The 16,151-nt window shown below is 40.7% G+C and overlaps 1 protein-coding gene across 1 annotated transcript; it reads left to right on the top strand.

The window, feature by feature from the left end:
• The first annotated feature begins 2,787 nt into the window (after positions 1-2,787).
• On the top strand, positions 2,788-15,378 carry LOC307270104 (protein-tyrosine kinase 2-beta-like). Its single transcript, XM_080053266.1, has 30 exons — positions 2,788-2,920; positions 3,030-3,375; positions 3,750-3,928; positions 4,365-4,452; positions 4,629-4,708; positions 4,829-4,891; positions 5,101-5,155; positions 5,279-5,419; positions 5,547-5,618; positions 6,164-6,265; positions 6,496-6,613; positions 6,919-6,958; positions 7,222-7,253; positions 7,433-7,480; positions 8,108-8,202; positions 8,391-8,472; positions 9,977-10,077; positions 10,312-10,427; positions 10,801-10,901; positions 11,016-11,105; positions 11,312-11,516; positions 12,095-12,200; positions 12,321-12,368; positions 12,769-12,894; positions 12,977-13,009; positions 13,284-13,311; positions 13,453-13,493; positions 13,633-13,767; positions 14,254-14,334; positions 14,877-15,378. The coding sequence occupies exons 2-30, from the start codon at positions 3,172-3,174 to the stop codon at positions 15,099-15,101; spliced, it is 2,835 nt and encodes a 944-aa protein (XP_079909392.1). The 5' UTR covers positions 2,788-2,920; positions 3,030-3,171; the 3' UTR covers positions 15,102-15,378.
• The last annotated feature ends 773 nt before the right edge of the window (positions 15,379-16,151 follow it).

The raw sequence follows: 16,151 nt of genomic DNA, 5'->3' as shown, positions 1-16,151 counted from the left end.
CCCCTCTCTCTCCCTCTCTTCGTCTGTATTTCTCAGCGGATGTGTGCATCACCTTTGCTTGTGCGCACAACTGTAGCAGCGCCAGTGTCAAGCTTTGTAAAGATAACAAGGGCTGAAACGGAAGTTAGACAGGTTTGCCTTCAAAGTAGAATCACTGAGGGCCTACAGTAGCCATACACACCTTTAATATGCTATCTATTCTACACACGTTCAGAATTTGCAATGAAGAAGGCAAAATATATGGTTAATACAGTAGGCCAATGTGTTTCTATTGACAATTACTTTTAATATTTTAATTATTTTCTGATACTATTATCTGATGATTGATAACAAGGATCTTGTCAATGAGGCAATGGGCTTTTATTCTGATAACTGGTAAAGGAAGTTGTGTAATAGAGTGCTAGTTTTGACCAGTCCATACACAGGACCGTCCCATGGAGAAACAGGGTAACTCAGCCATAAAAGCAAAGATTGACCTCGTCAGAGATTAAATTAGACTTTTACTTCCTCAAAAGTCTGTGAATTAACTATATTTCCTAATACAGCAATGTTCCGGGCAGGAAATGTAGCATATTATAGGCCTACACACATTAAGGTCTAAATGAGTTGCTGAATTAGCGACAACTAGCCTAATGTCGAATGCTATAGCTTACTTTGTGTCGTCTGTTCTATAAGTCTGTCTTTATATCGCTATTCTTATTTAAAACGGCTGTGATATGAGAAAAGGGGTCTTTATTATAGCATAGAGCAAGTCAGAATATTTGAATATGCCTAAAAGGGCGTGGAAAGTGGCTCATCATTGTAACTGAAAGTGGGTAGTAGGTCTTAATTGCACTGGTTTAGTCAATGACCCAGTTCGCACGTGCCAGGTCAATGTCTTGACGGTCTTGACATGATTAATTCATTGACTGAACATTGACTGACTATTTATATCAGTCATCAACGGTGTCAAAGTGGGCTGTGTCGCCCTCTGGCGGAGAGCTTAGTGCATAGCATTTTGGTGATAGCAAAGTTTCCACTTACCACAGAATTTTGTTAACCACTAAATGAATACAAAGCAAAATGATGTATGGAATGTCATGACATGGTCCCCTTTGGCTGACTAAATCTAATTCAATTATTTGAATTAGATTTAGTATGTTGTATGTAATAGTAGCCTGTCATCAATAACATCACACTATTGATCTGCACACATTGTGTAACAGTGCCATAGAACATTGCCTTTCATTGATTTCATTGGACGTAAATAATGCTGGTTGGGCATGCCCATCCTGGCACCACGACTGTGTCCAGGTTATCGTTTATTAAAAACAGGATCCTTTTGGGCTGCACTTTTGCTATCATAGGTCCGTCCCATACATAACACGTTATTACAAAGCTTGTAAAACTGTAAAAAGCCTTTAACACCAAATTCTCACTATGGTTTATAATTTCAACCTATAGGAATGGAGAACAGAAGAAGAAATGGCTGGTCCGAAGCTCACCGGCCAATCAACACAGACCGTGGGCCTATAGCGCTGCACATAATGATGCTGCTTCTGTTGACTTACACTGGTAAAATCATGCAGCAAGTGAAACACACACACACACACACACACACACACACACACACACACAACACACTGTGCACACCACTGGTATAGAGTACATAGTGGAGGAGAGGAAAGAAACTCTTTTTCTTCTCTGAAAATTCCAAAGTACAAAGGCCACACTTGTCCTTCCAGTCAGTGGTGACTGTTGCCCGGCCTCCATGCACTGCACACATGCATTCTTAAACACGACCCAAATCCTCACCCACACACTCAAAGAGAGCCAACCAAATCAAACTGCTTCAGTGTCAACAATGGCAGAACATAAACCACTTTTTTGGTTGAATCTGAAACCATGGGGCCAAAAAAAAATTCCATTAGTCTCAACTGCCCTCCCCGCAGTCACCACACTGTACGTAGCCTACGCCTCACCACATGAGAACAGGCTTAACTTTCTTTAGTATATGCAGACAAGAGTTTAATGGTTCTGTGAGGGTTTTTGTATGCATGGCAGCGCTTTGAGCTAAATGCTAATATCAGCATGCTCACAATGCTCAAAGTTCACCATATTAACTATCTGTTTTTAGAGTGTTAGCGTGGTAATATTTGCAGAACTGAACGGAAATCATTTTGCAGGTGTTTGGTCATAAGCCACATTTATTGCATAAAAATGGAAGTTTTGATGGATGGATGGATGAATGGATGGATGGATTAAACATTTAAGGGGTCATCACCAAAGTTGCTCTAATTCCTCTTAAAGGGGGACGTGAACATGTGTACTAACTGTCACGGCAATCTATCCAATGTAATGGCTGTGGAGATATTTCACTCAATACCAAAAAAAAATGTCGACCTCATGGTGACCCCAAGAGAAAAAGTAAAATGCAAAATGTCGATATACAAAAATGTTCAGACATTTCTGTGTGGACCAAAGGATTGACAGCCTTGTACTGCTTGCTCATGAACATCCAACATACTATATTATAAATCAATTTTTTAGGCTCATATCCGTCATTTTCACATGTGTTTTTTGCGCTCATTGCAGCTTCTGGAAGAGGAAACGAATGCGAAACGTAGGCCATGCCCCCTTTTTTTGCACAATGCCATCACACGTGAGACGGCGGTGGTTTCATCAGTGCTGTCAGTGCTCTCTGTTAGCTGCTTTTTCAACTTCCTTATTTTGCCTCTCAAGTTCCCTCTTTCGCTTGCCCGATCCCTGGTTCTTACTGTGGGCAGAGCTCTTAAACATAACTCTGCACTGTGAACCTTTAAAAGACGACCATATATGCACTGTGACACAAGGCTACATCACTGGCTTTGACTCAACTTCAAGTTCTCGAGACTGGGCGACACATTTCTCGCACTGTGGCCGTGGAGTTTGTGTACGACTGGTGAGTACAAGAAGGATTGGAACTAACTTCCTGGAGATAGAAATGTGCTTAGAAATACAACAGCATCATGAAATAACTGTTGCTATGTCCAACTTTTGTCTGTTCCCAGCTTTCCAATGCATTCTGTAAGAGTTTCATACGCCTGTGTGTAGGCGTGACGGCAGCAGCAATGCCTGCACAAGCTGCGTGAGTCTAGGTGTGTGTGTGTGTGTGTGTGTGTGTGTGTGTGTGTGTGTGTGTGTGTGTGTGTGATGTCGGGAGACACAAGCACCCTGTCCTGGAGGTGCATGTCCCCCACCAGCCAATCAATGACGGTCTCGGCCGGCCTGTCTCCCGCGGCGACCGTGCCCGGCGTGTCCCCGGTGAAGATAGTCAAGGTGTGTTTCCTTAGCAACAGCTCCAACCTGGGCAAGAACTTCAAACTGGTGCGCTGTGAGGAGGGCTGGACCGTCAGGGTATGTACTCTATACTGTTCCATACTACTTTACAGTAGTCTACTGTATTTGACTACACTACTTTCTATTCTATTTCCATACTCCACTGTATACTGCCATACGTGCGTGCACTGTACTCTGAACAAAGGAAGTCCACTTCAGATATTAGAGACTAGAATCTGAAGGTTGAAAATGATAAGAATCGCAAAGATTTTGACAAACAGTTGCTACACAATCAATCAAATGTGTTAGAATGGTCCCATTCAAATACAGTTGGAGTGAAATTAAGGCAGATCAAGTCCAGTGGAAGTAGTAGATTGCTATTATTGTTCAATAAGATAGATGGGTAGATGAAATAAAAAGGTGTTCTAAAACTTTTCCCACCTCCCTCGCAGTCTATAATCAACGTGGTGCTATCCAGTGGTTGTGTGGGTCCAGACATAACACACGGCCCCTGCTACGGCCTCCTCCTCAAACACCTCAAGTCTGCAGAGATCCACTGGCTGCACCCGGACCTGAGCGTCAACGAGCTAACCCAGCGCTACGAACAGCACCACCTGGAGGCTGAGTGGAGGTTAGCGGTACTGCAAGCGCAATGTTATGATGAAATAAATAAGTTAAAGTATGTCCCAAATGTATGCCTACTGCATCCTAACTAGATTCTTTGTATGGTCAAATGTAGAATGTTCAATAGAAAAAAGAAAGAGTATGCGATTTGGAACGCAGGGTGAGATTGGGTTGCATGTGCTATATACCGATCTTCATGTTACTTTTTTTTGCGGTAGGTTGAATTAACATAAAAGTCTTTTTTCACCTCACACAGAACCACATTGGAAATAGTTCAGTATTTAGTATGGAGTTGGGGGAAAACTTTTTTTTTCTCTAGATAACAGGTTAATTAATCAGTTATCCCCAGAAAATGGCATTTCAAAAAGAATTGCAATTCATTTCAGCGTGCTCGAAGCATCCCGACTAGGCAAAAGCTCACTCTGACATCTGTTTTTATCCAGATATGATCTGAGGGTCCGATGCATCCCGGCAGAGTTCATGGAGAAGTTCAAAGAGGACAGAACCACTATGCTCTACTTCTACCAGCAGGTCAGTAAACGTGTGTGAGAGAGTGTGTTGTTTGTTTATGTATGCTTACCATCGACAACTATTTCATGTTGTGTGTGTGTGTGTGTGTGTGTGTGTGTGTGTGTGTGTGTGTGTGTGTGTGTGTGTGTGTGTGTGTGTGTGCGTGTGTGTGTGCGTGTGTGTGTTTGTCCACACAGGTACGAAGTGACTACATGCAGGAGTACGCCTCAAAAGTCAGTGACGGCATGGCTCTCCAGCTCGGGTGCCTGGAAATAAGGTAGCACACGTTTACCAGCAACTTGAAAAGGGTTGAATGTTCTTAAGGGGAAAATCAAATGCTATTGGTTTATAATTATATATATATATTCAATATTGGTGCACGGGTTATGTTTTGCAGGAGATTCTACAAAGATATGAATCCAAACGGACTGGAGAAAAAGTCCAACTTTGAACTATTAGAGTAAGTCAATTGTACTGTATGTCTGCTTCATCCTTTGGGAGAATTGGCAATTTTCTTCTTTCGGGCCCAAGTTCTACATGCACTGATGACAAATACATTCCATATATTGTTACAAATTGCTTTAATAGGATGTGGAATTTTAGTTTCAACCAAACCTCTATTTTAAAAACGTTTTTATGAACGTGGATTAACTTTCCTTCAAAAATTAGAAAGGACGTTGGTCTGGACCTGTTCTTTCCCAGGGAGCTCATCAACTCCATGAAGGTAGAAAGTGCTTAAAACCAACTCACTATCAAGACATTGGCCTTCTTTGAATGTCTTTTTGAACTAACATTAACCATGACATTTTACCAATTCAACTCTGTTTATTTTCTTTCACATACACAGCCTAAGCAACTGCGACGGCTGATCCAGCAGACCTTCGTGGGCTACTCCACCCTGAAGCAGGACCAGTGCATGGCCAGGTTCTTCAGCACGTTAGCTCAATGCTACAGCTACACCCAAGAGAGCTTCACCTGCCAGCTAGTGGTGAGCGCTTGAGAGATATATGTCATTTGTTTCTCAATTTTTGCTGACATACCTCTGGCCCTAAACTCTCTTATATACAGTATATGGCCCATATTTCAAGCTGATAGTGTTTGTTGTGTGTCTATAGCATGGTTGGAGTCTAACAATCGACCTGGTCATCGGCCCTGAAGGCATCAGTCAACGCACGGAAAACTCCACAGTGAGGCTCACACTCTCAGCGACAGTTGTTCTTAACTCATTCAGCCATTTGTCATATTCATATGCCATGAAATACGCAAAGAAATGCGTCATTGTTAAAGGTGGAGTCAGAAGTTCTCGAGAACGCTTGTTGTCAAAATCCCTTTTTTCCCCCAAAATTATTTAATATCTCCTCACGATCTGCTACCTGTCCCAATGTGTATGCGCTGAAAATAAAGAAGCTAATACACAGCCTAGGCTCTGTAAACTAGTATATAAAACAAAGGGGGAGCCCACCTTAGCTAGCAACATACCTGTTTAAAGAGCCTAGGCAGTGTGCATCAACACCAGCTTTCTTTTTTCAGCATTCACACACAGTACAGACAGGTAGCGGATGGTGACGAGATATTCACAGATTTTGACGAAAAGTGATTTGGACAACAAGCGATGCCCAAAATCGCTGACTCCACCTTTAATTGCAGACATATAACCATCATAACATTAATTAACAAGTAAATAGTGTCCCTTTTTTTAATGATTTTTTTGCACAATTGTCTTTTTTTGCAGCCAGTATGTTTGGCGGCGTTCTCTCAGGTGAAAAGCATCTCCTGCTCTGCCAACAGCGGCAGTCTGGCTCTGCTCACGGTACACATAGACGGAGAAGAACAGGTAACACCAAACGTCCTCAGTAAAAAGTCCGCCATTTTGGGGAATTAAGCTTTTTTTCTCTTTTAAGAAGATGCATACTACATTCATATCGTTGTGATGATGTTGCGTGTTGCAGCATTTCACACATGGCTGTTAAGTTGCACTTGAGTCAGTTGAGGTTAAGGTGCAAAGATTTTCAAAGCGGTTTGAACACACACTGAATATGTTTGCATTTCTTCAACCCCGTCAAGCCTCTGAAAGTGAACACCCCCTCCCTGGCCATGGCAGAAAACATGGCCAACCTCATCGACGGCTACTGTCAGCTGGAAGGCAGCTCGGAGAAATCTCTTATCACCCGTCCGGGAAAAGGTATCACTTCACCTAAATGAATGAGTCAACCTATTGATTCCTCAAAAACATTAAAAATGTAAGAACATTAAAGCTATAGTGCGTAACTTTTTCATATAAATGAATGTCGGTTACATTCAAGCCGTCGCAAAATGAGTTGACACAAAGTTGTTATAGCCTAGCTGCTCCACAAAACAACAGCGACAGAAGTTATGCACTATAGCTTTAAGCAATCCTACACTTTCAACAAATATTCCTTAACTTTTGAAAACAAATCATGTTGGGCTGACAACTACAACTTAAACCTAATATCTGATTCTGTTTAGGGAGAGAAGCAAGAGCAAAACTGCCTGACATCCCCAAAACGTGAGTCTGATGAGTCATGATGGAAAGTTAGGTTCCTTAAAAATTAAAAATGTACTTGTCATTTATAGATTTTTGGTGTGGTTTTTAGTGCTTATAAATTGGCAGAAACATACATTTGTATGGGTGCAGATTTTCGAATATACTTATTTTGACACCTTCCACCCCTTTTATTTTTTGGACATAATTATATATCCATGTCTCTTAAATGTATCAATTCAAACAGGCTGAGTTGAATATGCAATGTCTCTGTCTCTCTTTTCCAGTGGTGGTCCCAGGGCTCCTGGCAGAGGTTTGAGTAAGTCTAATGACTGATTTACAAATTGCTTATATGATTTTTAAGTTATAATTGACATGGGCTAATCAGCAATATTTGATGGTATTTCTGATTTTTTTTTTCTAATTTGTTACATATACAGAAGAGCAATGCAAAGCAAACATACATGTCTTTTTTTTAAATGTCTCCTTTAACTTTAGGTTCAGATATCTATGATGAGATTCCAGACGGCACAGAAGACACTGGGGGTGAGTATAAATAAGAGAAATGTCATTGTCTGTGCATCACAAAAAGAAAATGGCTACCTATACGTTTAGTACTGGCAGGCTTCTTAGCAAGGTTTCAGTTTAAACCAAAAGCCAGAACAAGTCACTGTCTATGTGAAAAAAGGACAAATCTAGAAGCAAGTAGCAAGTAATGTGCCCCTGTGTGCTAGAACTAGCATTATTTGTCAGAAATAAGACAAATAAATCATTTTCACATCACATTCTATGTTTTCTTAACACCATGTATAGCCAGGCGGTACTTGAACGCATCGCAGTAATGTCAAAATCCATAGTGGTATTTAATATTTACAAATTGTCGCTGCGTTCCAAATCGCATACTCTTTCTTCTATTCTACATATCTGAAGATAAAAAATAATCTAGTTAGGATGCAGTATGCTACACTTGGGACATACTTTTACTTATTTATTTCATCATAACATTGTCACATCCCCGTTTGTTTTCATACGGAGGGTCCGAGATAGTAGAAAGTGTGGGGATTGGAATGCAGCCTTCAGTTTTTCAGAGAGTATTCTTCACATGAGCAGTTCAAAGGTTCATCATAGGTATTAATGCTGTGTACAACTGTTTTGTATCTATCTCCATTTCAGAAAAGCACACACTCTGCAGAGAGGACGTGGCTGTGGGTCGCATACTGGGTGAGGGATTCTTTGGAGAGGTTCACGACGGAGTTTATAAAAGTCCGGTAAGTTCGTTTATATTCTTCATATTTTTGCTCACCAAACATCATAGTAAGAATGGCAAAATATGATGCTATCTGAAAATGCACTGACTTACATTGTAATGTTAAAAGTAAGGTGTGCGTGTGTGTGCGTGTGTGTGTGTGTGTGTGTGTGTGTGTGTGTGTGTGTGTGTGTGTGTGTGTGTTTGCAGACAGGAGAGAGAATCCACGTGGCCATCAAAACATGTAAGGACTGCTCGGCCGACGTCAAGGAGAAGTTTCTAAGTGAAGCCGGTGAGTTGCTATTAAAAAAAAACAAAACATACATTTGCCTTTGTCTTTTATATGCAGTCTATGACACTTGCTCTTTCTCAGACACACAAACACACACGCAGGCAGACACACACACACAACCACACACACACACACACACACACACACACACACACACACACACACAAAATGTTCTTGCTGACTTCCTGTTAGCTGGTTGTGGGTTTGTGAAAACGGTGAGACCGGAGACTGTGGTGGCGTCAAGGCGAGAGTAGAGAGAGAGACATTGTTTGATTTGTGTTCCTGAGCTGACTTACAAAGTGTTCAGAAAGATAACAAGAGATTATAGATAAAGATTGCTGGTTATATATAGTGTAGACATGGTTAGTAAACCATAGGATTATATTTAGAATATCTTATTTTTTTTCAAAGATCATTTTTGGGGCATTTTTGCTTTTATTAGACAGTTTTTAAGAGACAGACCCTGCGTTCCGAATCACATACTCTTTCTTTTTTCTATTCTACATACTACATCCGACGATAAAAATAATCTAGTTAGGATGCAGTAGGCATACTATTGGGACATACTTTTACTCTTTTATTTCATCATAACATTGCGCCTTCATCTTGCCTCTTGCTTTTATATCCGGCGCATCCCCGTTTGTTTTCATATGGAGGCTTCGTCGATGTGACGTCACTTCACATGCGCACCGGATTGTGGGTCAGAATCGCCCAAATAGGATGCAGTTTTCAACACTTACAATCTTGGCCGGATGAAGTAGGACATCCGGGTACTTCTAACCATCCTCAATCTGGCCACAAGAATCTGGACATCCTAAATCTTTTTTCTACATACTATATAGTAGAAAGTATGCGATTCGGAACGCAGGGAGAGATGAAACGGGGCAGTGAGGGGAATGACACACTAACTCTGGCTATAATATTGATATGCTACTTCTTAAGTCTCTCCTTAAGGAAAGATCAAGGGAATTCCTCATAACATGTGTGGCATTATGTCCATTACTTTGTTTTTCATAGTCAGTTATTCCATTGCTAATATAAGAATTAGCAATGAGTGCGTAGAACCGCTTTTTGGCTAAGTATGAATGAGAAATAGGTTTAAGTGACTGCAATAGTATAACTTGCACACTATCGACCACACTAGCACAGTGGGTTCGGATCAAATTTTAAGGTGGTTTGGTTTTCCTGTCAAGTCAAACTGAAAATGGTACAGGTGGGGACAAGGTGGTCTTGTGTGAAACATTGTGTGGGCATTCTGGTGCATTACAGAAAATGTAGTGGGTGGAAATAGACAAATCAAAGAACAAGCATTGCAATTTACAGAGCCTAGGCTGTGTATTAACCTTGTTTTTGTTTTAAGCACACTCACAGTACATACAGGTAGCGGATTGTGAGGAGTTATTCACTGATTTTGACAACGAGCTTTCTCCAAAATGGCTGACTCCACCTTTAATAATCCAAGAGATATGTTTTAATGATATATGTTATTGTATGTGTGTTGCAGGCTTGATGAAAAACCTGGACCATCCCCACATAGTGCGTTTGATTGGAGTGATAGAGGTCGACCCAGTGTGGATTGTCATGGAGCTCTATGAACACGGAGAGGTGTGTGTGTGTGTTTGTGTGTGTGTTTGAATTGCATATTTCCCTATACAAAACATAGGTCAATCACAATGAATATACTGTATGTGGTATCAATTCAGGAAATCCAAGGTATCATTGTTATGTCTATCATATTATGATCTCACAATAGAGATTAAACATGAGATAAATGAGGGTGAGCTAACTTGCTTACCATACTGTATAATGACAAAATTGAATTGTTGTCCTTTCTGCCAGCTGGGGAACTATATTTTGAAGCAGCAATACAACTTGACGACCCCAACGTTGATTCTTTACTCTTTACAAATCTGCAAAGCCCTGGCTTACCTGGAGGGACTCAATATGGTGCACAGGTAACACAGATACACAGCTTATTTTTTAAATGAAAAACGGAGAAAAAAAATATATATAATTAGGCACACAGACACTGTAGACAAAAACAAAACAAAATTCAAGCACTGGTCAATATGAGATTTTCTGATTATTTTGCTTCCATCACATGTCTCAAACTAGTATAAAAAAAAGATCCAAAATATACATTTAGATGTTTATTTGACTAATTCTTGTCTGTTTGCGTTTGTATTGTTCTCCTATACAACCATCTCCAAACGGCCATTATCTCAACATTATTTATTTTCAATACAGTATCAAGGCTCTGATCATATGAACTGAAGTACTTGTGTTTTAGTATTAGGGTTTCTCTTATGTTGTGTGTGTGTGCTGCAGGGACATAGCGGTGAGAAACGTCTTGGTGGCGTCTCATGAATGCGTCAAGCTGGGAGACTTTGGCCTGTCGCGCTACATCGACGACCAAGAGTATTATAAAGGTACGCAGGCACACGCACACACACACACACACACACACACACACACACACACACAGAACCACAGACGTCTATTTTTGTTTTCCCTTAAATATCTCCCCCTCTGTGTGTGTGCAGCCTCTGTCACTCGGTTACCCATCAAATGGATGGCGCCAGAGTCCATCAACTTCAGACGCTTCACCACAGCCAGTGACGTGTGGATGTTTGGTGAGAAATACCTTTTGGCTTTCATTTACATTGATGAAAACGCTGGGAATACTTATGAACGTATTATATTTTCTTTTATTATTTTAACATGGATTTTTTAAACTATGTTTTATTTCATATATGTAGATATTTATATTTTATGTGCAATCGTGCAAAGTTTGAGTTTGTGTGTGTGCGTGCGTGTTTGTGTGTTTTGCTGCCTCCAGGTGTGTGTGTGTGGGAGATCCTGTCTGTGGCCCAGCAGCCGTTCTCCTGGCTGGAGAACGGTCAGGTGATCAACCACCTGGAGTCTGGGTCCCGCCTCCCCATACCTCAGCTCTGTCCCCCCACACTCTACTCACTGCTGGGCCGCTGCTGGGCCTACACGCCCCCCGCAAGGCCCAGCTTCAGCCAGCTCTACTGCTCACTCAGGTAGGCACACACACACACACACACTCACACACACACACACACACACCAGCAACACACACACACACACACATAAGACGTTTTTTTCCTTCTCCTATTGCACATTTTTCTTACCACTAACTTCACTATTGATGTGTTTTTTTCGTATCTATCCCTTTTCTGTTAAAATGAAAAAATGTAGGAAATCTAAAAATTGTTTTTTGAGGTCAACTAAAATGTTTAAGTTTGAAGGAAAACTGTCTACATTTGAGCCTACTAATAATCTTTTTGTTGAGATAACTTCACATTTGCACGTAATGTCACTTCAGGTTTTGAGTTCTACACATACTAAGACTTCCAAAACGTAGAAATATGTTCCAACCTATGACTTTTTTGTTCAGAAAGTTGTTTTCCCCCATACAGTTTTTACACTGTTTAATGTTTGAATCAATAAATTTACCTACTTGGTTTCGTTTGTTATCTGTGTGACAGAGACTTTGTTGGCACAGTTGTTTGAAATGACCAAAACGTGCCATATGAAAACAAAAGAGAAACTGATTTTCAAAATGAATTGTGAATGTTATTTTGCCTGTGTTTGACAGTGACATTCACAAGATGGAGTTGGAGCAGGAAAAGGCTGTGAGGTCAGACAGGCCGCACTCCATACCGTCAATATGTGACGCTAACACCACAGAGCCTCCGCCCAAGGTACCCCCCCCCACACACACACAGACACACCACAATAGCCCAAAATCGCAGAAAATGAGCAGTGCTTTTTTTTCTTCTTCTTTTTCACCTGACATGTCCTCTCTTTCTCTCTCCATCCAGCCATCGAGAATACAAGGCAACACCCTGCCTCGGGTCGCGCACGCACAGGTGTCCACACACACACACACACACACACACACACACACACACACACACACACACACACACACACACACACACACACACACTAACACATGTATACATACAGCATATATATAGCTGAACAAATTTAGGTTTGACTGAGCAACAGTTTAAAAAAAAAATATATATATAAATAATAGTGTACACTTTGGCAAAATTGCATTATGTCAATATAACGTGCATGCATACAAGTTTGAAACTGCGAAATGGAATGTATCATGTGAAGGAAGTTTGTCGTTGAGTTTAAGTGCAAGCTACTATTCAAACCATGAGGCTGTAGTTTATTAAAAACAGGAAATACAGAAAGTAATGTGTGTGTGTGTGTGTGTGTGTGTGTGTGTGTGTGTGTGTGTGTGTGTGTGTGTAGGGGACAGCCAGGGATAGCAGGCCGGTGTGGGAACAAGAGAGAGCCCATGTGGAGGACACTTTACAGAGACAGAGAAGAGAGATGCAGATGGACAACCAGTGGCTGGAGCAGGAGGAGAGACATCTGGTGAGACACACACACACACACACACACACACACTTCACTTTACTTATTACATCACTGACTGAACTCTGATTCTGTATTCTAGGATCCTGTTGTGCGCCTGGATTCTAACATCAAGGTATAATGTTTGCTTTTAATTCCACTTTGGGTACATCTGAGCTGCATATTTAAGACCGTACAAGGCACCTTTTGACCACAAGGGGGCAGACAAACACCTGCTAACGTACTACAGGTTAGACACAGGCTGTTTGCTTGTACTTTAGTGCATGAGCTCTTGTTGTAAATCACCAGAAAGCTTGTTCACATTCTGTTTTCTAAGGCAGCATTTAGTCAACACAGTAAAACACTATGAATTCAAATTTAAGTTTTTCTCCTTTGTGGTGTGGTTGCAGCCTCCTGAGAAAAGTCCGGAGGAAAATGGTGAGTACACAGCTAGATAGCGTCATTTCAAGTTTATTTCATGTTGCAAGTTTTAAATGTTTTAACCAAACGTAAGTCTACAGAATGTCATATGTAGGCCTATGTGCAGAAAATGTATCTAGCTTTCTCTGTCTCCGTCAGGGCCTCCAGACAAGCCCCCGATGCCTCCAACAGTCACACAGGTAAAAAAAAAAAAAAAAAAAAAAAAAAATGTCATTACCCTCTCTGCACCATTTCATCTCTGTCTCTCCAAACTGTCAAATAAAAGCGAAAAAATGCCCCCCAAAAAATAATCTAATAAACTGTTGTGTGTTGGTACAGGCCCAGCCCACAGCTGAGCTGGACCGGTCGGGTGATGAGGTTTACACCGGCGTCATGGCGATGGTCAAACAGGTGGTGCAGCTCAAGAACAGCGTCAACTCACTGCCAGCCTCAGAGTATCCCACCGCCGTCAAAGTAGGTCCACGTTTATATGGTTATCAATGTTAAAAGTGTCCTCGTCCATCCACTATATTTTAGTATCTTTCGTCTCATTTTACATTTCCCGTAACTTCCTTTCCACTGTCCAATTTCTCTCACACACTCTCCCTGTGTAAAGTATTCTATTGCGTCTACATTTCATTTCGCATTCTAAATTGACTTTGTATTTCTATGGTGCACCTTATTTCTACACTTTGTATCTGCACTGTGTCCTTGCACTACTTATGTGTTGATTTGTGTCTCAGGTGTTGCTCTCTTCACTTGTTTTTCTTCTTGTATATTAAATTGAGCCTGGGACTTAAGAAATGTCATTGCAAACGACTGCTGCTGTAATTGTTAATGTGCATATGACAAATAACAATCTTGAATCCATTGAATTCTTCAATAGTAGAACACAGTATTGCCAAAGCATTAAAAACAGTCAGTATATTCCAAATAATCATCAAATCTGTCCCTGTTAAGGCGGTGGGTGTGTGTCTGCGCAGCCTGATCCAAAGTGTGGATGAGATCCTGCCCTCGCTGCACAGCTCGGTCACAACAGAGGTGAGACTCACTCCCAATGTCATTCATTCATTTCACGGATTTGATTATTTGATTTTATATGGTGCCTGTTGTGCATTTAAAGGTGCAGTGTGTAAAGGGAATTGTTTTTTTAAGAACAGACTTAACTGGAATACAATATTTATAAGTATGTTTTAATTTGTGTATACCATAATTGCTCAAAAAAAAATTGTTTCACCTCAGAATTAGTGTTTTATATCCACATAGGAGCAAGACATGTAGCACCGCCATGTTTCTACAGTAGCACAGAATGGACAAACTTAATGGCCTTATGCCTTTTTATATAGAGTGGGCGTCCTGGGGAAATACACCTGTTGGAAGACCAAGAAGAAGAAGTACTATAGAATAAATAACTAAATACATCTTCACCTCATCACTACATGATATTGTGGAAAGACTCGAGGCAGTGGTGGATGATGCCATCTTAAGTCACTAGCTTCTTGTCCTTGAAGGCCACCGTAGCTTCTGTAAATTCTCCCCAAAGTACACCAATATATGTTTGTTCTCTCTTATTGTGTGTTAAGATTGAAGGCACTAAAAAGCTGCTGAACAAGGACTTGGGGGAGCTGATCAATAAGATGCGGTTGGCCCAGCAGAACTGTGTGACATCACTGAAGGAAGAGTGCCAGAGACAGATGCTGGCAGCGGCTCACACTCTAGCCCTGGACTCCAAAAACCTGCTGGATGCCGTAGACCAGGCCAGAGTCAGGGCCCACCTTGCCTCGCCACAACCAGAGGAGTCTGGGTAATGTGGTTTTTGGTGTATAACAAAGGACTTTTTGGGGGATCAAGAGGATGAGTGTCTTTTTTTTCAAGAAGTTGTTCCTGTGAGAAGACGTCAGCATACATATATATTCTCCTCCATAATATAAATGAATGATGTTGTGTTTAGCTGAGCATACCTTGAAAGCGCAATACGTTTTATACTTTAAAATTTGACTATGTTTACTATTAAAGACTGTGAGATCTTGCACTTTCTATTGGGTTTTTTTTTCCAGATTTTTTTCTTTTCTACAACTATTTGCATCTTAATTAACAGAAATGTAATTGACTGCACTTATTAAAAGGAAACTGCAGCGCGCGGATGTATTTGTCTATGGAAGGTTTCTGAACGAACACAAACGAAGCAATCTTTACCCAGTCTGTCAAAGCAGAAATAAAGAAACGATTTAGATTGTTTGAAGATTTCAATAAATGCCAATAGAACTGCAATGCAATGATGTCAAGTAATAAAAGAAATACAGTAGAACACAAATGTAACCAAAGTGAACTATTTATTGTGGCTTACATATATACAATAGGCTGTAACAATATAACTCTCTTAAAGTAATGGCCATCTCACGCGAACTGCCTGAATCTCAAAACTGTTGAAACCCGTTTTAGGATCTCTTTATGAGCATTTAAACCTCAACTTTTAAAGGTTTATTAAAACATTTTTCCACTGATGGTCATAAAGGACTTGTAACAGCAAACAAGGCCATCAGCTAAAACAACTCTGTTTCTTTTATAAATGCCTTTGCCTGGGTCCGATGTTTTCCGGAAACTTTAAGAGAGAAAAAAATAATAAATGGCAGGCGGAACGAAACATCTTGTGTGTTTATAAACGCTACAAAATCAAAGTTGGCTTCACCATGATGTACATCCCTGACCAGATTTCAGTTAGGTCGCTCAGATGGGGGGGTGACGCGTCTAATATCTGTAAAACACACACACACACAGACACACACCTCACAAATTATTATTCTGACATGGTCACATATAACTAAATGACCTTATCACCATGCAATTTGCAGTCTCTC

Source organism: Ammodytes marinus, assembly GCF_949987685.1.
Source record: "Ammodytes marinus genome assembly, chromosome: 24".
Taxonomy (NCBI): domain Eukaryota; kingdom Metazoa; phylum Chordata; class Actinopteri; order Uranoscopiformes; family Ammodytidae; genus Ammodytes; species Ammodytes marinus.
Note: the sequence above shows the minus strand (reverse complement) of the source record. Positions and strands in the feature narration are given on the sequence as shown.